The 22,605-nt window shown below is 44.1% G+C and overlaps 2 protein-coding genes across 3 annotated transcripts; both read left to right on the top strand.

The window, feature by feature from the left end:
• The first annotated feature begins 3,617 nt into the window (after positions 1–3,617).
• Positions 3,618–6,833, top strand: LOC311148452 (liprin-beta-2-like). 2 transcript variants are annotated; one of them, XR_014614904.1, is made up of 4 exons: positions 3,618–3,821; positions 5,279–5,520; positions 6,311–6,418; positions 6,693–6,833. XR_014614904.1 is itself a non-coding variant. In XM_084185427.1 (3 exons), exons 1-3 carry the CDS (start codon positions 3,758–3,760, stop codon positions 6,332–6,334), a joined length of 330 nt encoding a protein of 109 aa, XP_084041553.1. In that variant the 5' UTR covers positions 3,618–3,757; the 3' UTR covers positions 6,335–6,486. The 2 variants fall into 2 exon arrangements, 1 of the variants encoding a protein (XP_084041553.1); XM_084185427.1 differs by lacking the exon at positions 6,693–6,833 and having other exon boundaries at positions 6,311–6,486.
• A 12,567-nt stretch (positions 6,834–19,400) lies between these two features.
• Positions 19,401–22,605, top strand: LOC311148642 (liprin-beta-2-like). Its single transcript, XM_084185630.1, has 4 exons — positions 19,401–19,721; positions 21,178–21,419; positions 22,083–22,190; positions 22,465–22,605. The coding sequence occupies exons 1-3, from the start codon at positions 19,658–19,660 to the stop codon at positions 22,104–22,106; spliced, it is 330 nt and encodes a 109-aa protein (XP_084041756.1). The 5' UTR covers positions 19,401–19,657; the 3' UTR covers positions 22,107–22,190; positions 22,465–22,605.

The raw sequence follows: 22,605 nt of genomic DNA, 5'->3' as shown, positions 1-22,605 counted from the left end.
TGAAATAAGTCAACCTAAATAGGGACGATAGGAACATTATGTTTTCACACATCATGATGTAGTCCTTGTAAGATAACTCTGGAGCGTGATCTTGTCGTTTTATCACCTTGAAGGGTGACAGAATAGTGAGCTTTATCCATGACTTTGAGAATTTCTGTCAAACTGCACTTTTCTGTCTCTGTCATGCCTGCGGTCACCAAATGTACAGCCTCCCCAGAGCTGCATATTCCAGTGGCCTACATGCATGGATAATGAGCTGAGAGAAGTAGTTGCAGCACATCGTTTTAGGCTACAGCCAAGCTCTATCTTTAACCTGAGAAACATCTTAGTCCTACATGAGTGCACTCTCCACAACAAAGACCAGCCTGACATCAACATACAGTACAGAGACTGATCATATACTCCCGAGTGGCGCAGTGGTCTAAGGCACTGCATCGCAGTGCTAGCTGTGCCACTAGAGGTCCAGGCTCTGTCGCAGCCGGCCGCGACCGGGAGACCCATGGGCGGCGCACAATTGGTCCAGTATCGTCCAAGGTAGGGGAGGGTTTGGCCGGCAGCGATGTGGGTTCGTTTCCCACGGGGGGCCAGTATGAAAAAAACACAAAAAAACATGTATGCATTCACTAACTGTAAGTCGCTCTGGATAAGAGCGTCTGCTAAATGACTAAAATGTAAATGATGGCAGCTGGTTCTTTTGTGGCAGGGCTGAAATGCAGTGTAAATGTTTTTTGGGGATTAAGTTCATTTTCATGGCAAAGAGGGACTTTGCAATTAATTGCAATTCATCTGATCGCTCTTCATGACATTCTGGAGTATATGCAAATTGCCATCATCAAAACTGAGGCAGCAGACTTTGTGAAAATTAGTATTTGTGTCATTCTCAAAACTTTTGACCACGACTGTATGTACTGACATGTATGTGTAACTGATATATGCACACACACACGACATGTTCATGTTTCTAAATGTATGTCAATTGTATTTTGTCTGTAATGTCTTGTTCGTTATGTGTCGGACCCCAGTAAGACTAGCTGTCACCATTGATGTCAGCTAATGGGGATCCTAATAAATCAAATCAAATCAAGAGGGGATAGGCTGTGCTCAGTAAACTGACTACAGTGTGCAAGCCCACCTCCTGTCCTGACTGAGCAATTGATTTCTCCAGTCTCTGAAAACTGCATTAGCCAAAACACATTGGTCGAGAGAAGGTCAGTGCCATCATGATGATGGAACGACAAGTTCACTAAACCCAGCATTCAATCACACAGGCATATGCATGCACGTACACACACGCACAAACGCAGGCAGATAGGCAGGAATGCATGCACGCACATACACATATATTTGTGTATTGATTCTGATATTACAACACCTTGCACTATTCACTGAGATAACACCACTAGACCAGAGTCCCAAGGTACAGTATATGATTCCCCGTCCTACCTAGTTCTGCTTGGTTTAATGTTTGAAGTTAAAATGTTTATCCTGTAAATGTATAATTGACTTCATGCCGGCTGTGACCACAGTGGTGGAGGTCATAACACAGAGACATGGCTGCCTTTATTTGTTTAGCTACTGGCCCTCACTAAAAGGAATCCAATAAGCCATCAGGATGCACCCTGTGGCCATACAAGTGTTTAGGGGTCTGAAAGGAAGACTAGGTAGAGTGCGTAAACACACTGACAGACACACATAGAAGAAAACACACATCGTCCCTCTATAGAACACTTACTACCAACACACCCACCTGTACATTAACCCTCTGAAACACATACACACACCCTGCATTTATCTGGCCACCAGTGGCGGCTCCTGAAAAAATTCTCAGGGGGGGCAATTTTTCTGATGATTTAGGTGACCTACACACATTTTAAAAAAGATATGTCCAGCAACAACATGAAGACAGGGGCAGCATATAAGTCAATGCCAGAAGCATTTATTGACTGATCTCAAAAGTGTTGGCTTACAAAAGCAAAATAAGTTATCACAGTAAAAATAATCAAGGGTGTTCTTTCACATTCCTCAACACTGCATAAACAATATGCATTTCCATAAACAAATGAAATATCAGCTGAAAATACAGCATCTTGGTATTTGTTCAGATTGCAGGATCAACAAGAGCTTTTACCACATTTTTTGCCTCATGGTTGAATTGGAAATATGTGCACCTGAGCATAATTCACAACAAGCAAGCAGGAGCTTTTGATAGAGGCTACTGAAAACATTGATGCAAGTTATTGGTAATAAGACATTTTTATAGACTTCCATATTCTGCCCTCTTGTATAGATTTGTGAAAATGAACAGTGATAGACATTTTGCCTGAAAACAGAATTTGAAAATAATTTCTAGAAAAGGTAAACACAGCTATCTGTATGGCTTTGTAAAAATGAACAACCATATTCTGGCCAATTGTATAGATTTGTAAATATGAACAACCATATTCTGGCCAATTGTATAGATTTGTAAAAATGAACATGAACAGATTTTTTTTTTTTTTTTACTTTTTTTAAAATGAAAAATAACTATTTTAAACAACATCAACTGTGAACTGATTTGGGCGTGTGTGTGTTAAAGAGACAGACAGGGAGGGACAAAGAGAGAGAGAGGCTACATTACTTGTACTGAAACTGTTCTCTTCTCTCTTTCAATGCAGCAAAGCGGTCAATGACTTTCTCATTGAAATCAGGCATGCTGAGGACTAGTTCCCTCTCCATGGAAAGCATGGCCAGTGCATTCAGACGTTCCTGGCCCATTGAATTTCGCAGGAATGTCTTAACTCGTGTCAAAGTTGAGAAACATCTCTCAGCTTCAGCTGTTGTCATGGGAGTAGTTATGAGGATGTTCAACAGAGTCACAGTCTCAGAGAACGTCTCCTGGAGGTTGTAGCTCATGAGAACCTGGTACAGTGCCAGTGCACCACAGTTTGACTTTCACGTCGTCGGCAAAAAGACCGTTCAGTCTCTCCAAAAGCACACTGGCGATTGAGACTGAGGTTGATTCCGAGATGGGAAGGAACTCAAAAAAGCGCTCCTGCACTTTGTGGTTGCTATCTATGTACCTCAGCACAAGCACCAGCTGTGTCTGTGTAGAAACGTCCGTGGTCTCGTCAGCTTGGATAGCTACGAAGTTCGCCGACTTCACCTCCTCCACAATATGTTCCCTCATGACCGCTAGCATACACTCCAGTAGCTCGTTTTGAATGGTCTTTGATGTGAACTTCTTTCAAAGAGACAATCGAGTTGCACTGAACGCTAGCCATGTTGATAGTAGTACGTGAATTGATTGACGCTGCTACCCGCTCTTTTCTTAGTTACGTTCATGGTTATGTTACGTATGACGAAAGCGCGTAAGTGCAAGCCCTCAGAAACCCATAGAGATTGTATTGAAAGCTCTGATATTTGAAAAAAAAAGATTTTACATGATAGTCTATGAGAGACCCCTGGGCGATTTTCAACCTGACTGAAATCGCCCCAAAAGGGGCGGGGCCATTTGAAGCACGACTTTAGCCTGATTGGACATTTAGTGGCAGATCAGACGTCTAGATTAGAACACTGATAACTGATTATAATCTGTCTGACATGATTGAAAACTGTCCCCATCTCTTACTCCCCTCCCTTCTGCTCCTCTCTGTCTCTCTCTCCGGCTCTACTATCACTCCCTCCATCCCTCTCCCTCTCTCTCGCTTTCTCTATTTCAATTTCTCCTATCGGTGCATGGTGATCCGGTGAGTAACAGTGTATGAAGTAGCCCGTTGCCATGGCGTCAGATGCCAGCCACATGCTGGAGGCAGCCTTGGAGCAAATGGATGACATTATCGCTGGTAAGCTTCTATTTTATTAAGACCTCCTCAAAGACAACCCGGCTTGCAATTACTGCTCTCTTTAGACTGGTATTTGGTAATGTCTTGAAGGTTTCATTGAGATTTAAATATATTAACTTAGAGTAGGAATGTTACATTTTGTTCAGTTCTTTCTAAGCATAATCAAAATAAATTGTGTACTTTGGATTTTAGTTGAAATGATGAAAGGAAAGTTCCTCTTAGGATCTTGAAGTTTGAGATACTGGGATTCAGCTTGTTCCAACTAGAGCAGATTTACTGTGGGAAACTCAGCAGGTTTTGAATAGATGGTCCTTGTCAGTAGGCTACTGTACATCAACCATTCTGCTAGTCTTTAACGCTGCCTCTCTTCTTCCCCCACCTGGTCTATTCCATGTATACTCTATCATTTATATTACATTTCCATTTTGGTCATTTAGCAGACACTCTTATCCAGAGCAATTTACAGTCAGTGCATTCAACTAAGGTCGATAAAACAACCACATATCAATGTCATAGAATGAAAAAAACTTTCCTCAATAAAGCAGCTATCAGCAAAATCAGTGCTAGCAAGAAAGACAAATACAACATCCTTGTCTGTAGTTGTCCACCACACTCTATAACTAGCTCTCTTTCCATATTGTTCAGCTCTCCATGTTTTCTTACAGGGGTGATACATTTCAGTCACCACTGTTTGTCATAACCATAGCAGGATATCAGATGACTCTGTTGGGGTTCCTGTAAGGGGCACAAGACAAACGGCTCTAATAATAGAGATAGCATAGTGCTAATGACCCCCAGTACACTGCAAGACAGAGAAAACCATGACATCACCCATAGAGATGGTCATACAGGCTAACATATTGCTAATAATGCTAACAATTCCTGTAATAGGCCTACAGCTAAGGTGACATGAGATCATGAATATATATCTGTGCAGACTAGTGCAATATTTAAAAGACCATCAGAGCACAGCACTTTGACACACTGCCTTTACTCAGAGAAGCAGTCAACACACCATGCAATGTCCCTACAATATCCCTATAGGGAACACTTGAGTTTTCAAAGCTGACAGCGTTCAGGCACTGTTGAAGCTAGCGTTGTAGTGGGAGGGTGCCCTCCAGTGGTTATGCTAGGTAGCAGTTGGATGTTTTCAATTATTTCACACATTATGTTGATGTATTCAGGTGACTCACATTGGAAATTCAAACTGGCATGATATATTCATCAGCACATAATACTTTCACTCAGCAATCCTAACCGCCTGTTTGTGGAGCAGTCACATACAATATAGTCAACAGCAAACAGTTTATAGTAATCTGATTTCAGAAAATCAAAACAAGTCAAAATGGATTGTTAGACTCTGGGATAGCTAGTTTTAAGGCTCTGATGGCTGTATCACCCCTATGATCTTTGCCCTAACCATAACTTGAATCTAAATTATTTCATTTTATTGGCAGGAGGGTTCTGCGAGGCCTTCTTGAAGTTTGGGGCCCAGGGTTACCACTCCCAGGGTTCGAACTCTGCCCCCACCTTTGCCCTCACCTCAGCCATTAACCCCAACATCAGGGTGCTGCAGCTGGTAGAGGATCTCAGGGTAGCCCTGGAGGGCCAGGTGGACCAGGAGGAGCATGAGTCCATGAGCAGACAGGTCCCCATGGACACAGCACACACCCTGTTAGATTGGCTGGAGAAGGGAGGGGTGAGTAGCTTCAACACAGCCTAAACTCACTTCACACACTAAACTGGCTAGTGTGGTGTATTTATTCAGGAAACCTTGTTACTGGGTTCTATTGAGCATATGAACCATCTTTCAGAAGGGGGGGGGGGGGATTATGGGGTGGAATAGAGACAAAAATAACAAAGTGATAGTGTTTGTGTAGGAGACGGAGAGGGATAAAAAGAGAGAGACAGACAGAAAGCAAGAGAGAGAGAGAGAGAGAGAGAGAGACAGAGAATAAAAGAGAGAGAGAGAGAGAGAGAGGGAGGAGAAGAAAGGGAGGGAGAGGAGCCAGCTGGCGTGGTCTGAGTCGTAGTGCTGCAGTCTGATATTAGAGACTAGCCACTTCTCAGCCTGCCTCTGTCTGGGCTCCAAACCACACAGCCAGGGTCCGACCTAGACACAGCAAACCATAGGGTCCCCACTACAGTCTCTCTGCAGCAAGAGAGAGAGTAGGAGGGGAAGAGGAGGAAGAAGCAGATAGAAGGATTCAAGGGGATTAACAGTGATAAAGTATCTTTCTTTCAGAAGCTCTGTTAAGTTTCTGAGCTCTTCTCTCTCTCTCTCTCTCTCTCTCTCTCTCTCTTTCTCTTTCTCTTTCTCTCTCTCTCTCTCTCTCTCTCTCTCTCTCTCTCTCTCTCTCTCTTTCTCTTTCTCTCTCTCTCTCTCTCTCTCTCTCTCTCTCTCTCTCTCTCTCTCTCTCTCTCTCTCTCTCTCTCTCTCTCTCTCTCTCTCTCTCTCTCTCTCTCTCTCTCTCTCTCTCTCTCTCTAGGATAAGTTACAGTGTAGAGTTTGAGGAAGAAAATAGTCAAAGCTACAATGGGCCAACAGAATGGAGTATAACATAGATTTCTATAAGCATGTTGCCTGGCTGAAAAAGGTTAGAGACTTTTTGAGGTTTCACTTTCATGCTTTTCCCTGCTTATATATCTGTACTGCATCTGTATAGAGGAATCTGGTTATTGTTATTGTACACAGACAGGGAAATCCCTTGCATACTGGAGATGCACATGGAGAAAGACTTGTGTTGTGGAGTTGTTCATTGTAACACAGTTGATTGATAGTACAGACTCATCTGTTTTGACCGTAAACTGGAAAGTTCTGTGTCATAGTAGTCACCTGTTCTATTGTCTGTCATTTCTGCACCTTCACAGAACAAGGCCCTTCAATTAACAGTTGGTATGGGAAAAGCTTGGCAATTGTTGAAGAGCAACAGGTAGCATTCAATAAAACATGGTAACCACCTTTCTGGAAAACACTTTGAACTCTCATATTACATTTACATTTTAGTCAATTAACAGAAGTTCTTATCCAGAGCATACATTTCCATACCTTTTTTATTTTCTTGTTTGTACTGGTCCCCCATGGGAATCCAACCCTGGCATCTACCACCTGAGCCACACAGGACCCAACTCTCCCTGCGTTTCTTTACTGTGCAGGAATAATACTTATACCCGAAACTCTGCAGGCGATTGTGATTGGATGAGCTTCTACATAGCCTTCATACATGGCACGATAACAGGAAAACTTGATTTCCGTATAGTTCAATTAGCAATATGGCTAATCTGTCAATCCATCTGTTGAGGAACTTGTACTGAATTTTAATGAAGAATGTGTGAAGGGGAGCAGGAACGGGCTGGACCGGGCTGGCGACGCGCACCACTGGCTTGGTGCGGGGAGCAGGAACGGGCGGATCGGGCTGGCGACGCGCACCACAGGCTTGGTACGGGGAGCAGGAACGGAGCGGGCTGGCGACGCGCACCACAGGCTTGGGGCGAGGGATAGGAACAGGCCGGACCGGGCTGGCGACGCGCACCACAGGCTTGGTGCGAGGGACAGGAACAGGCCGGACCGTGCTGGCGACGCGCACCACAGGCTTGGTACGGGGAGCAGGAACGGAGCGGGCTGGCGACGCGCACCAAAGGCTTGGTGCGAGGGACAGGAACAGGCCGGACCGGGCTGGCGACGTGCACCACAGGCTTGGTGCGAGGGACAGAAACGGGCCGGATCGGGCTGGCGACGCGCACCACAGGCTTGGTACGGGGAGCAGGAACGGAGCGGGCTGGCGACGCGCACCACAGGCTTGGTGCGAGGGACAGGAACAGGCCGGACCGTGCTGGCGACGCGCACCACAGGCTTGGTACGGGGAGCAGGAATGGGCCGGACCGGTCTGGCGACGCGCACCACAGGCTTGGTGTGAGGGACAGGAACAGGCCGGGCTGGACTGTGGAGACGGACTAGAGGTCTGGAGCGGAGAGCTGACACAACCCGTCCTGGCTGAATGCCTATCTCCACACCCTGTGTGTGAGGCATCAGCACAGGACGTACAGGGCTGTGCACTCGTACTGGCGCTACAGCACGTGGCACTGGCGCAGGATATCCGGGACCGAGGAGGGGTACTGGAGGCCACGAGCGTTGAGCCGGCACACTCCGTCCTGGCTACATGCCCACCTTAGCACGACACGTGCGTGGTGCTCGCACAGGACGTACAGGACTGTGCCGGAACACTCGCGGCACAGTACGTGGCTCCGCATAACCCGGAGCCTGCCCAGTCTCACGCTGCCTAGCCTGAGTACGGGGAGTTGGCTCTGCTCTACCTCTAGGCTCCGCCAACCATCCTTCCAGCCCCCCAAACCTGGTGGCCTCCTCTCCTAGATCGCCGATGCGCCCTCTAGCTGCCTCCAGCAGCCCCGTCATCCACGCCGTGTGCCCCCCCAAAAAAATTACTTGGGGTTGCCTCTCGCGTGTCCGTCGTCGGCACGGTTGGCGCCGTTTCTCCTCTCCTGCCTGGGCATTTATTTTTGCCCATGGCCCTCTGCCCGCGAATATGTCCTCCCAAGACCACCATTCGCCCACCTGGGACATCGCCAACTTCTCCTGTTTGGCACGCTGCTTGGTCCTCTCTTGGTGGGATCTTCTGTCACGATCGTTATGAGAAGCGGACCAAGGCGCAGCGTGATAGGCGTACATACTTTATTAAGTGTACACAACAAGAACAAAAACAACAAAACGATACGTAATGTCCTAGGTAATACAACAAACCATACGGAACAAGATCCCACAATGAACTAGTGAACACAGGCTGCCTAAGTATGGTCCCCAATCAGAGACAACGAGCTACAGCTGTCTCTGATTGGGAACCACCCTGGCCAACATAGAAATAAACGATGTAGAACAAAACCCATAGAAAACTAAACATAACAAGTCCACACCCTGGCTCAACATTTAAGAGTCCCCAGAGCCAGGGCGTGACAACTCATTACATTTTGAGTGCTTAGCAGGACAGGAAAACGGTCCAATTCACTCACTTACAGTATCTAGAGAACATCCTTAGTCATTCCTACAGCCTCTGATCTGGCAGACTCACTAAACATACATGCTTTGTTTGTAAATTATATCTGTGTTGGAGTGTGCACCTGGCTATCCGTAAATAAAATACAAAACTAGAAAATGGTCTGGTTTGCTTAAATGATTTATACTTTTACTTTTAATACTTAAGTATATTTTAGCAATTACATTTACTTTTGGTACTTAAGTATATTTAAACCAAATACTTTTAGAATTTTACTCAAGTAGTATTTTACTGTGTAACTTTCACTTTTACTTGAGTCATTTTCTATTAAGGTATCTTTACTTTTACTCAAGTATGACAACGGGGTACTTCTTTCACCACTGGTCATCAGCCTATACATTCTCTCCCTACATATGGGACACTTTAGAAGATGAGGCGTGACACCATTTAGATGATGGTGATGATGCAACGTTCACTATAAGCAGGGCAATTTCCCATTTCTATGAAGCCTACAGGATGCTTTGGAAATAGAATTAGGAATTAGAATACTAGAAGGGATATGAACCTTCTTATGATGGTCTAAAGCATCAGCCATTTTGGTCAGGGACTTGGTCAAACATGGTTTGCAGTGCTGTGATAAGATATTGTGTAAAACAATGAATTTGGAGATTATCTGCATTGTATGTTTGCTAGCTATAGCCAGCCAGTTTTAGAGGCATGATTCCATACATTTTTCAAATTGTGCCAATATGCCAATATTCCATTTAAACAATGCAGTCAATCCACAGCATACACTTGCTGAAATCAGTTGATGATAGGATTTAGACAAGTTTTAAATGCAACAAGTACTGATATTGTATAATATAATAACACTCACAGCTTTCTAAGAAAATACAAATGTTGACATTTACGGTCTGTTTACATATATTTTAGAGGCTATTTAGACCGAAAATGTGTATAAACCTGTATAAACTGTATTTATAATTATACGTCAATATTTTGGGGTTACAATATTTCTATTACACAACTTCTGATATTTATCATACCTTTCTTTTATTTTCTTGCAGAAGTAAAAACAGGAAATGCATCACCGATGCCTCTACTGCCATTCATTCCAATTAGACTGGTTTGGATTTCTCCTGACGAAAATAGCTGCCTTTATCACCCCCTTCTATAACTGTGAGGGATTATGACATAGACCCTTTTGTAATTTAATAGGATCTCTATGGAGTCGACCACCAGACGACATGGACAGATAAACTGTCTTTCTGTGTGTGTGTTTGTGTGTGTGTGTGTGTATGTGTGTGTGTGTGTGTGTGCTATATGTCATATGGAGAGAGCACCACTTTCTTCCTCACACAACATCAATAAATTAGAGTACCAGCCACACAGTGATGATATCTTTGTTATCTCATCCCAGCTAGGGAGGCCAATGTAAATGTAATTTTCTTCCATGCTTTTTTCTGTATCGTTATATCAATGCTAAGCAGGGCATTGACATGGACCATCATAAAGAGAGAGTGTAAATCACCCCTACCACTAGTGCTCTCAACAGACATATACTGTTGCTACTGCACTATAGAAAAAGCCTCTGCTCCCCATTACATTCAGCTAGCTGCAGTCTGTTTATTTTCTGTTGTCTATGATCCCTCTTTTCTCCTCTGTCTAGCATATAGCATCACTTAGGCCGTTGGTTAGAGTTGCTGTGATGTAGATAAGGCCTCTCATCCCTGACTGATATAAACCAGGCCGTTAGCTAGCTGCGCTGCTGTTGGATGTTGCCGCGCTACAGATGAATAATTCAGTTGACATTAGTATGCGCAGTGTCACAGGTCTCTCTGAGCGCCTTTATGACAGCCAGCCTGCCGTCGCCTCTTGTCTGGTTAACAACCACGACCCATGGTCCTGCCGTCGCCTCTTGTCTGGTTAACAACCATGACCCATGGTCCTATAGTCGCCTCTCGTCTGGTTAACAACCACGACCCATGGTCCTGCCGTCGCCTCTTGTCTGGTTAACAACCACGACCCATGGTCCTGCAGTCGCCTCTCGTCTGGTTAACAACCATGACCCATGGTCCTGCAGTCGCCTCTCGTCTGGTTAACAACCACGACCCATGGTCCTGCAGTCGCCTCTCGTCTGGTTAACACCTACGACCCATGGTCCTGCAGTCGCCTCTCATCTGGTTAACACCTACGACCCATGGTCCCGCAGTCCACCTACACCAACCATTACTGTATGACAATAGGAGTGTGTGAGTGTGACGTGTGTGCCTGTGTGTGTGTGTGTGTGTGTATGTGTGTGTGTGTGTGAGTGAGTGCATGTGGTGTGTGTTTGTGTTTGTGCGTGTGTGCGTGCGTGCATACCTGCAAACCTATCATTAGTGGTCTGAGTGAAGTGGATAAGCTACTGTGATCCATCCAGGTACCTACAGAGGTGTTAGCCTATCACGTTGTGTGAGCTTTTATCACTAATTGCCTCAGTGGATGACACAGAGTAATTATCAGGCTGACATGTAGCTCTTCAAATCTGACACTAACAGGCGCTGAGCCAGGGAGGCTTCCTATCTCTTATGCTACATGTGGCGGCGATCTGCTTTTAATAGTGCAGACATAGAGGAGGTGTGAATATAGATGTGTTGCCATGACTCTTGCCCACTGGCCTGCATGTATTCACTGAGTAGACTCTTGGACTACAACAAGTATGTATTCTGATTGCCAACAGTAGTAATATGTTGAGTGTGGCACTTGATAATCAACTGTATAATCATTCTCAATGTGGAGTGATTGACCTGTGCTCAGCCACCCTCTCCTTGCAACATGATGCAGGCAGGCAATAGATGAGAAAACAAAGTGCTGCAATAGGGTGAAGGCAGAGGTTGAATATGAGTACAGGCAGAGAGAGAGATGGAGAGAGAAGGAAAGAGAGAGAGACAGACATACAGATGTAGGATCTTAATTTGAGCCAGTTTGCTACAGCAGGAAAATAATTCTGCAGCAACAGGAAATGTGAATTATGATGTGGATTATAATGAATGGACATTTTTTGTAGGGGTTGATACATTTTCTGTTTGGGCAAATCAAGTCTGACATTTTAAAATGGAAATTACAAACTTTAGAAGCCTTTTGTAATACAATACAAGTTTGCATTTCTTGCTCTGCAGTACAAATCTCAGCAACAAAAGAGTGATCAAATTAAGATCCTACATCTGTACAGACAGACAGACATACAGACATATAGGCAGACTAGGTCTATAGTAATAGGCTGCTCCAGTGTTCTGGGTGGATATGTGGATGAGTAAATAACTTGATGATGTCACAATGCCACTTTACCAGGGATGGAGCACTAGGGAACATTATGAGGTAACATGTTGCCACGGAAACACACTTCTAACATAATCCCAGACCACATTAAAATTGTTAGACAAGCTCAGGTAGAGCGTGTTAGCTACATCTCTCAACCTATAACTGATTTGATTGATTACAACAGTACACTACCCTAGCGTGTTATGGGTCAGACACTTAGTGACCCTGTCACTCTGGTCTCTCCTTGGGAGCAACGAAAGGAGACCCATAAACATAAAAAGAAACCCAAGGAGAAGAGCATCCCTCCAGCCCTGACCTTTCTTCAGCTGTGTACACTGCTGAGCTGCGTCAGGATGAAGAAGACACCATTTGATCCCTCCCAGAGTGGTGAGGGGAGAAAGGCAACAACGATACACGATACGAACAACAATAGTGACTCTGATACTGGTGAGTGTGAGGAGGTGTATATTGACTAGTGCTGCTACATAGTACAATTATTTAGGCTTCACTTGGAAAAAAAACATAATGTGTCTTGGAAATGTTTCACTTACAGGCTCTGACTATTCTGCAGGTGATGTGAAAAGGATCAAGGACAAGAGTAAAGGAAAGGTTCGGAGAGAGAAAGTTTGGATTGAAGTTCAGAAATCTCCTGAGTGGCGCAGTGGTCTAAGGCACTGCATCGCAGTGCTAACTGTGCCACTAGAGATCCTGGTTCGAATCCAGGCTCTGTCGCAGCCGGCCGCGACCGGGAGACTCATGGGCGGCGCACAATTGGCCCAGCGTCGTCCAGGGTAGGGGAGGGAATGGCCGGCAGGGATGTAGCTCAGTTGATAGAGCATGGCGTTTGCAACGCCAGGGTTGTGGGTTCGATTCCCACGTGGGGCCAGTATAATTTTTTTTATAATATATGTATTCACTAACTGTAAGTCGCTCTGGATAAGAGCGTCTGCTAAATGACTAAAATGTAAATCTCAGGACCACAAACGCAGAACGACACTGGAAACAGAAAAAGACAATAAACAAAGATCTAACTCGGTAAGACATCCAAACCTGCTTATCAATGAGGATTTGCCAATGCATTTGATAATTGATAATGACCACAATAAGGAAAACACAGTATATTGTGTTGAATTTGATACTGCTTGACAAATGTGATAATGTCACAATGCCCCTTCGGATGGGGTAGGCCCTACTAGTTAAAAAGTCTTAACGGAATCCATGGAACGTCCCAACTCTGACCTTACCCCCATTGAAGTTGAAATTGAAATGGTTAGGGTAAGGGTAGAGGTAAGGTTAGGGTTTAGGGTAGGGATGTCTCAAGGATCTCGGATAGCACTAACCCTAGTTATTATTGGGTAACATTTTGCCATGGAAACACACTAGAGCTCATTGGCTATTGATATTGTAGTTTGAAATATCAGTAGATTTCTAACTGATGTACTGATTGTGACCCTGAGGTCTCCCCTGTGGAGAAAGCAAAGGAGACCAAGCAGAAAGAGAAGAAGCAGAGCATCTATCCAGCTGTGGCGGCCCTGCAGCTGTTCACTCTCTTCTGCTGTGGAGGGAAAGTCAAGCTGAAGAAAACTCGTGCCTCTCAGTACAGACAGAGTAAAAAGGACCAGGACGAAGATACTGCATCTGATACTGGTGAGTATTATGGGTTGTCTGTTGATTAGATATAGAATGATATTGCTCCACTTGGAAAGATGTGTCTTCAAAATCAAAATGTCTAAACAGGCTCAGACTGGTCTGGAGGAGATGTTACAACCAAAAAGGTCAAGGACAAGAGTAATGGAAAGGTAGGGAGGGAGAAAGACTGGACTGAAGTCCAGCTATTGAAATCATCTCAAGACCACGAACACAGAAGTACAACACCAGAAACAGACAAGGGAACTCATTTGGGACAAAGACCGAACTCTGTGAGACAAGCAAACATGCTGTATCATATTTTATCGTGAGCAAAAGATCTTTCCCATAATGTTTTATCATTGGGTATTGCAATTGTCTTATGCAGGCAAATCAAAGGACACCCCGGCAAGTGAAGACCTATGTGGAGGAAATATACATAAGACCTGACTCTCCGACTCTACCACGTGCCCACGTAAGTTACTGAAACCTGACTTACTATACGGACAGACAGAGATTCACACATCCATGCAGTTTCCCCTCTGACCTCAACCTAACCCCCCTCTTCCTCCGGGTAGAGCTCCCTCTCCCAGTTCTCCCTGGCTAGGAACCTGGCCATCCTCCCGCTGGAGTGGCAGCTACCTGGAGTCCCTCTGACCACCTCGTCTATGGCAACTAGGACAGAGAGAAAGCCATCCACTACCAACACTTCGACACAGGCGCAGACAGAAACACAGACAACAGATATGAACACAGACACACAGACCACTGCCACCTCTCAGATACAGATCTCCATGGTGACCACCCAGTCATCAGAGACCATGACAGAGGTTCACACATCAGACTCAAGCACCCAGAACTCCACTCCTGACATGGCACTGACCCCTGAGAGCACTAAGGACATGATCGCTACTGATGAGGATGTGAAGGATGACTCTGCTGAAGATTTGATCTCCACCCTAACAGACACCTCTATGGAGAAATCCGTCCAGTAGGCCTAATGAACATTTCAATATAGCAAAAGCTATACTATGATCAATTAATAAAAACAGTTAATATTTCTGCAGCAAATGTTCACTACTGTTGATATGTGAAGCAGCATGCTTAGGTTAGGCATATGTGTTTGAATTCACCAAAAATAATAAATAAACCAAAAATATATCAAACCACTACAGGTAGGGGAGAGTGAATACATCAGCATTGAGTTCATTTGGTCAATAATGATCTATGGGCATATTACATTCTGTAATATATAAAATAACAATCACCCACAGTGAATACAACGCAAACATTTTCTATTTTCTCCCTCCGTCCTTCCCTCCCATGTCCTGATGAGGTTTAGATTGTCTTGTTATCCACCCATTCAACTGTTTAGCATTTTAATAACGCCTCGCAATCTCAGGGCCTAATTATTTTTGATTCACATGCTTAAAATAGAGCCCACATATCACCACATATCTGAGCTGCCTGAAGGTGCTGTGTTACTGGTGGGTTTCCAACAGATTACAGGGAGATTGGTGAAATAAGTCAACCTAAATAGGGACGATAGGAACATTATGTTTTCACACATCATGATGTAGTCCTTGTAAGATAACTCTGGAGCGTGATCTTGTCGTTTTATCACCTTGAAGGGTGACAGAATAGTGAGCTTTATCCATGACTTTGAGAATTTCTGTCAAACTGCACTTTTCTGTCTCTGTCATGCCTGCGGTCACCAAATGTACAGCCTCCCCAGAGCTGCATATTCCAGTGGCCTACATGCATGGATAATGAGCTGAGAGAAGTAGTTGCAGCACATCGTTTTAGGCTACAGCCAAGCTCTATCTTTAACCTGAGAAACATCTTAGTCCTACATGAGTGCACTCTCCACAACAAAGACCAGCCTGACATCAACATACAGTACAGAGACTGATCATATACTCCCGAGTGGCGCAGTGGTCTAAGGCACTGCATCGCAGTGCTAGCTGTGCCACTAGAGGTCCAGGCTCTGTCGCAGCCGGCCGCGACCGGGAGACCCATGGGCGGCGCACAATTGGTCCAGTATCGTCCAAGGTAGGGGAGGGTTTGGCCGGCAGCGATGTGGGTTCGTTTCCCACGGGGGGCCAGTATGAAAAAAACACAAAAAAACATGTATGCATTCACTAACTGTAAGTCGCTCTGGATAAGAGCGTCTGCTAAATGACTAAAATGTAAATGATGGCAGCTGGTTCTTTTGTGGCAGGGCTGAAATGCAGTGTAAATGTTTTTTGGGGATTAAGTTCATTTTCATGGCAAAGAGGGACTTTGCAATTAATTGCAATTCATCTGATCGCTCTTCATGACATTCTGGAGTATATGCAAATTTCCATCATCAAAACTGAGGCAGCAGACTTTGTGAAAATTAGTATTTGTGTCATTCTCAAAACTTTTGACCACGACTGTATGTACTGACATGTATGTGTAACTGATATATGCACACACACACGACATGTTCATGTTTCTAAATGTATGTCAATTGTATTTTGTCTGTAATGTCTTGTTCGTTATGTGTCGGACCCCAGTAAGACTAGCTGTCACCATTGATGTCAGCTAATGGGGATCCTAATAAATCAAATCAAATCAAGAGGGGATAGGCTGTGCTCAGTAAACTGACTACAGTGTGCAAGCCCACCTCCTGTCCTGACTGAGCAATTGATTTCTCCAGTCTCTGAAAACTGCATTAGCCAAAACACATTGGTCGAGAGAAGGTCAGTGCCATCATGATGATGGAACGACAAGTTCACTAAACCCAGCATTCAATCACACAGGCATATGCATGCACGTACACACACGCACAAACGCAGGCAGATAGGCAGGAATGCATGCACGCACATACACATATATTTGTGTTTTGATTCTGATATTACAACACCTTGCACTATTCACTGAGATAACACCACTAGACCAGAGTCCCAAGGTACAGTATATGATTCCCCGTCCTACCTAGTTCTGCTTGGTTTAATGTTTGAAGTTAAAATGTTTATCCTGTAAATGTATAATTGACTTCATGCCGGCTGTGACCACAGTGGTGGAGGTCATAACACAGAGACATGGCTGCCTTTATTTGTTTAGCTACTGGCCCTCACTAAAAGGAATCCAATAAGCCATCAGGATGCACCCTGTGGCCATACAAGTGTTTAGGGGTCTGAAAGGAAGACTAGGTAGAGTGCGTAAACACACTGACAGACACACATAGAAGAAAACACACATCGTCCCTCTATAGAACACTTACTACCAACACACCCACCTGTACATTAACCCTCTGAAACACATACACACACCCTGCATTTATCTGGCCACCAGTGGCGGCTCCTGAAAAAATTCTCAGGGGGGGCAATTTTTCTGATGATTTAGGTGACCTACACACATTTTAAAAAAGATATGTCCAGCAACAACATGAAGACAGGGGCAGCATATAAGTCAATGCCAGAAGCATTTATTGACTGATCTCAAAAGTGTTGGCTTACAAAAGCAAAATAAGTTATCACAGTAAAAATAATCAAGGGTGTTCTTTCACATTCCTCAACACTGCATAAACAATATGCATTTCCATAAACAAATGAAATATCAGCTGAAAATACAGCATCTTGGTATTTGTTCAGATTGCAGGATCAACAAGAGCTTTTACCACATTTTTTGCCTCATGGTTGAATTGGAAATATGTGCACCTGAGCATAATTCACAACAAGCAAGCAGGAGCTTTTGATAGAGGCTACTGAAAACATTGATGCAAGTTATTGGTAATAAGACATTTTTATAGACTTCCATATTCTGCCCTCTTGTATAGATTTGTGAAAATGAACAGTGATAGACATTTTGCCTGAAAACAGAATTTGAAAATAATTTCTAGAAAAGGTAAACACAGCTATCTGTATGGCTTTGTAAAAATGAACAACCATATTCTGGCCAATTGTATAGATTTGTAAATATGAACAACCATATTCTGGCCAATTGTATAGATTTGTAAAAATGAACATGAACAGATTTTTTTTTTTTTTTTACTTTTTTTAAAATGAAAAATAACTATTTTAAACAACATCAACTGTGAACTGATTTGGGCGTGTGTGTGTTAAAGAGACAGACAGGGAGGGACAAAGAGAGAGAGAGGCTACATTACTTGTACTGAAACTGTTCTCTTCTCTCTTTCAATGCAGCAAAGCGGTCAATGACTTTCTCATTGAAATCAGGCATGCTGAGGACTAGTTCCCTCTCCATGGAAAGCATGGCCAGTGCATTCAGACGTTCCTGGCCCATTGAATTTCGCAGGAATGTCTTAACTCGTGTCAAAGTTGAGAAACATCTCTCAGCTTCAGCTGTTGTCATGGGAGTAGTTATGAGGATGTTCAACAGAGTCACAGTCTCAGAGAACGTCTCCTGGAGGTTGTAGCTCATGAGAACCTGGTACAGTGCCAGTGCACCACAGTTTGACTTTCACGTCGTCGGCAAAAAGACCGTTCAGTCTCTCCAAAAGCACACTGGCGATTGAGACTGAGGTTGATTCCGAGATGGGAAGGAACTCAAAAAAGCGCTCCTGCACTTTGTGGTTGCTATCTATGTACCTCAGCACAAGCACCAGCTGTGTCTGTGTAGAAACGTCCGTGGTCTCGTCAGCTTGGATAGCTACGAAGTTCGCCGACTTCACCTCCTCCACAATATGTTCCCTCATGACCGCTAGCATACACTCCAGTAGCTGGTTTTGAATGGTCTTTGATGTGAACTTCTTTCAAAGAGACAATCGAGTTGCACTGAACGCTAGCCATGTTGATAGTAGTACGTGAATTGATTGACGCTGCTACCCGCTCTTTTCTTAGTTACGTTCATGGTTATGTTACGTATGACGAAAGCGCGTAAGTGCAAGCCCTCAGAAACCCATAGAGATTGTATTGAAAGCTCTGATATTTGAAAAAAAAAGATTTTACATGATAGTCTATGAGAGACCCCTGGGCGATTTTCAACCTGACTGAAATCGCCCCAAAAGGGGCGGGGCCATTTGAAGCACGACTTTAGCCTGATTGGACATTTAGTGGCAGATCAGACGTCTAGATTAGAACACTGATAACTACTGTTGCCGTGATATAATTGATTAGAAAAAAAATCCCTTCCTTTTCCCGTTTGGCAGTGCGTCGCCCATATCGCCCTAATGAACACACCGCCCCTGCTCTGGAGAGCCCTGCGGTTGCGGACGGTGCAGTTGTTGTACCAGGCAGTGATAGGCAGTGTACAGTGCTATGGTGATTGCGTCATCTGTGGATCTGTTGGGGCGGTATGCAGATTGTAGTGGGTCTCAGGTGTCGGGTAAGGTGGAGGTGATATGGTCCTTAACTAGCCTTTCAAAGCACTTCATGATGACAGAAGTGAGTGCTACGGGGCGATAGTCATTTAGTTCAGTTACCTTCCGAACCTGTGAATGAAGTTAACGAGAACATCTTAAAGAAATAAAGGGAAGACAAATGGAGTACTTGAAGAAAAACACAAACACAAACAATGCCAAGGTTGCGGTCCCATCCCAAGTGGATAGGACTGCTGACAATGGCAAGAACTCCGCCCGCAAAATGAGAGGAACATTTAAAGCCAAAAGGAGGATATGTATATGGGAAAAAGGGCTGGGGCAGCTGTTGTTGTTTTGCTGTAAATAGATCTAAGAGGCAAAGAGAACTCCCTAAAGCTCCAGTCAACTGAATGCTGATTATAATCTGTCTGACATGATTGAAAACTGTCCCCATCTCTTACTCCCCTCCCTTCTGCTCCTCTCTGTCTCTCTCTCCGGCTCTACTATCACTCCCTCCATCCCTCTCCCTCTCTCTCGCTTTCTCTATTTCAATTTCTCCTATCGGTGCATGGTGATCCGGTGAGTAACAGTGTATGAAGTAGCCCGTTGCCATGGCGTCAGATGCCAGCCACATGCTGGAGGCAGCCTTGGAGCAAATGGATGACATTATCGCTGGTAAGCTTCTATTTTATTAAGACCTCCTCAAAGACAACCCGGCTTGCAATTACTGCTCTCTTTAGACTGGTATTTGGTAATGTCTTGAAGGTTTCATTGAGATTTAAATATATTAACTTAGAGTAGGAATGTTACATTTTGTTCAGTTCTTTTTAAGCATAATCAAAATAAATTGTGTACTTTGGATTTTAGTTGAAATGATGAAAGGAAAGTTCCTCTTAGGATCTTGAAGTTTGAGATACTGGGATTCAGCTTGTTCCAACTAGAGCAGATTTACTGTGGGAAACTCAGCAGGTTTTGAATAGATGGTCCTTGTCAGTAGGCTACTGTACATCAACCATTCTGCTAGTCTTTAACGCTGCCTCTCTTCTTCCCCCACCTGGTCTATTCCATGTATACTCTATCATTTATATTACATTTCCATTTTGGTCATTTAGCAGACACTCTTATCCAGAGCAATTTACAGTCAGTGCATTCAACTAAGGTCGATAAAACAACCACATATCAATGTCATAGAATGAAAAAAACTTTCCTCAATAAAGCAGCTATCAGCAAAATCAGTGCTAGCAAGAAAGACAAATACAACATCCTTGTCTGTAGTTGTCCACCACACTCCATAACTAGCTCTCTTTCCATATTGTTCAGCTCTCCATGTTTTCTTACAGGGGTGATACATTTCAGTCACCACTGTTTGTCATAACCATAGCAGGATATCAGATGACTCTGTTGGGGTTCCTGTAAGGGGCACAAGACAAACGGCTCTAATAATAGAGATAGCATAGTGCTAATGACCCCCAGTACACTGCAAGACAGAGAAAACCGTGACATCACCCATAGAGATGGTCATACAGGCTAACATATTGCTAATAATGCTAACAATTCCTGTAATAGGCCTACAGCTAAGGTGACATGAGATCATGAATATATATCTGTGCAGACTAGTGCAATATTTAAAAGACCATCAGAGCACAGCACTTTGACACACTGCCTTTACTCAGAGAAGCAGTCAATACACCATGCAATGTCCCTACAATATCCCTATAGGGAACACTTGAGTTTTCAAAGCTGACAGCGTTCAGGCACTGTTGAAGCTAGCGTTGTAGTGGGAGGGTGCCCTCCAGTGGTTATGCTAGGTAGCAGTTGGATGTTTTCAATTATTTCACACATTATGTTGATGTATTCAGTGACTCACATTGGAAATTCAAACTGGCATGATATATTCAAAAGCACATAATACTTTAACTCAGCAATCCTAACCGCCTGTTTGTGGAGCAGTCACATACAATATAGTCAACAGCAAACAGTTTATAGTAATCTGATTTCAGAAAATCAAAACAAGTCAAAATGGATTGTTAGACTCTGGGATAGCTAGTTTTAAGGCTCTGATGGCTGTATCACCCCTATGATATGTGCCCTAACCATAACTTGAATCTAAATTATTTCATTTTATTGGCAGGAGGGTTCTGCGAGGCCTTCTTGAAGTTTGGGGCCCAGGGTTACCACTCCCAGGGTTCGAACTCTGCCCCCACCTTTGCCCTCACCTCAGCCATTAACCCCAACATCAGGGTGCTGCAGCTGGTAGAGGATCTCAGGGTAGCCCTGGAGGGCCAGGTGGACCAGGAGGAGCATGAGTCCATGAGCAGACAGGTCCCCATGGACACAGCACACACCCTGTTAGATTGGCTGGAGAAGGGAGGGGTGAGTAGCTTCAACACAGCCTAAACTCACTTCACACACTAAACTGGCTAGTGTGGTGTATTTATTCAGGAAACCTTGTTACTGGGTTCTATTGAGCATATGAACCATCTTTCAGAAGGGGGGGGGGGATTATGGGGTGGAATAGAGACAAAAATAACAAAGTGATAGTGTTTGTGTAGGAGACGGAGAGGGATAAAAAGAGAGAGACAGACAGAAAGCAAGAGAGAGAGAGAGAGAGAGAGAGAGAGAGAGAGACAGAGAATAAAAGAGAGAGAGAGAGAGAGAGAGAGGGGAGGAGGAGAAAGGGAGGGAGAGGAGCCAGCTGGCGTGGTCTGAGTCGTAGTGCTGCAGTCTGATATTAGAGACTAGCCACTTCTCAGCCTGCCTCTGTCTGGGCTCCAAACCACACAGCCAGGGTCCGACCTAGACACAGCACACCATAGGGTCCCCACTACAGTCTCTCTGCAGCAAGAGAGAGAGTAGGAGGGGAAGAGGAGGAAGAAGCAGATAGAAGGATTCAAGGGGATTAACAGTGATAAAGTATCTTTCTTTCAGAAGCTCTGTTAAGTTTCTGAGCTCTTCTCTCTCTCTCTCTCTCTCTCTCTCTCTCTCTCTCTCTCTCTCTCTCTCTCTCTCTCTCTCTCTCTCTCTCTCTCTCTCTAGGATAAGTTACAGTGTAGAGTTTGAAGAAGAAAATAGTCAAAGCTACAATGGGCCAACAGAATGGAGTATAACATAGATTTCTATAAGCATGTTGCCTGGCTGAAAAAGGTTAGAGACTTTTTGAGGTTTCACTTTCATGCTTTTCCCTGCTTATATATCTGTACTGCATCTGTATAGAGGAATCTGGTTATTGTTATTGTACACAGACAGGGAAATCCCTTGCATACTGGAGATGCACATGGAGAAAGACTTGTGTTGTGGAGTTGTTCATTGTAACACAGTTGATTGATAGTACAGACTCATCTGTTTTGACCGTAAACTGGAAAGTTCTGTGTCATAGTAGTCACCTGTTCTATTGTCTGTCATTTCTGCACCTTCACAGAACAAGGCCCTTCAATTAACAGTTGGTATGGGAAAAGCTTGGCAATTGTTGAAGAGCAACAGGTAGCATTCAATAAAACATGGTAACCACCTTTCTGGAAAACACTTTGAACTCTCATATTACATTTACATTTTAGTCAAT

The sequence above is a fragment of the Coregonus lavaretus genome, assembly GCF_964263955.1.
Source record: "Coregonus lavaretus genome assembly, chromosome: 21".
NCBI lineage: Eukaryota > Metazoa > Chordata > Actinopteri > Salmoniformes > Salmonidae > Coregonus > Coregonus lavaretus.
The sequence above is the reverse complement of the archived record's forward strand: the minus strand, read 5'-3'. Positions and strand labels throughout refer to the sequence as shown.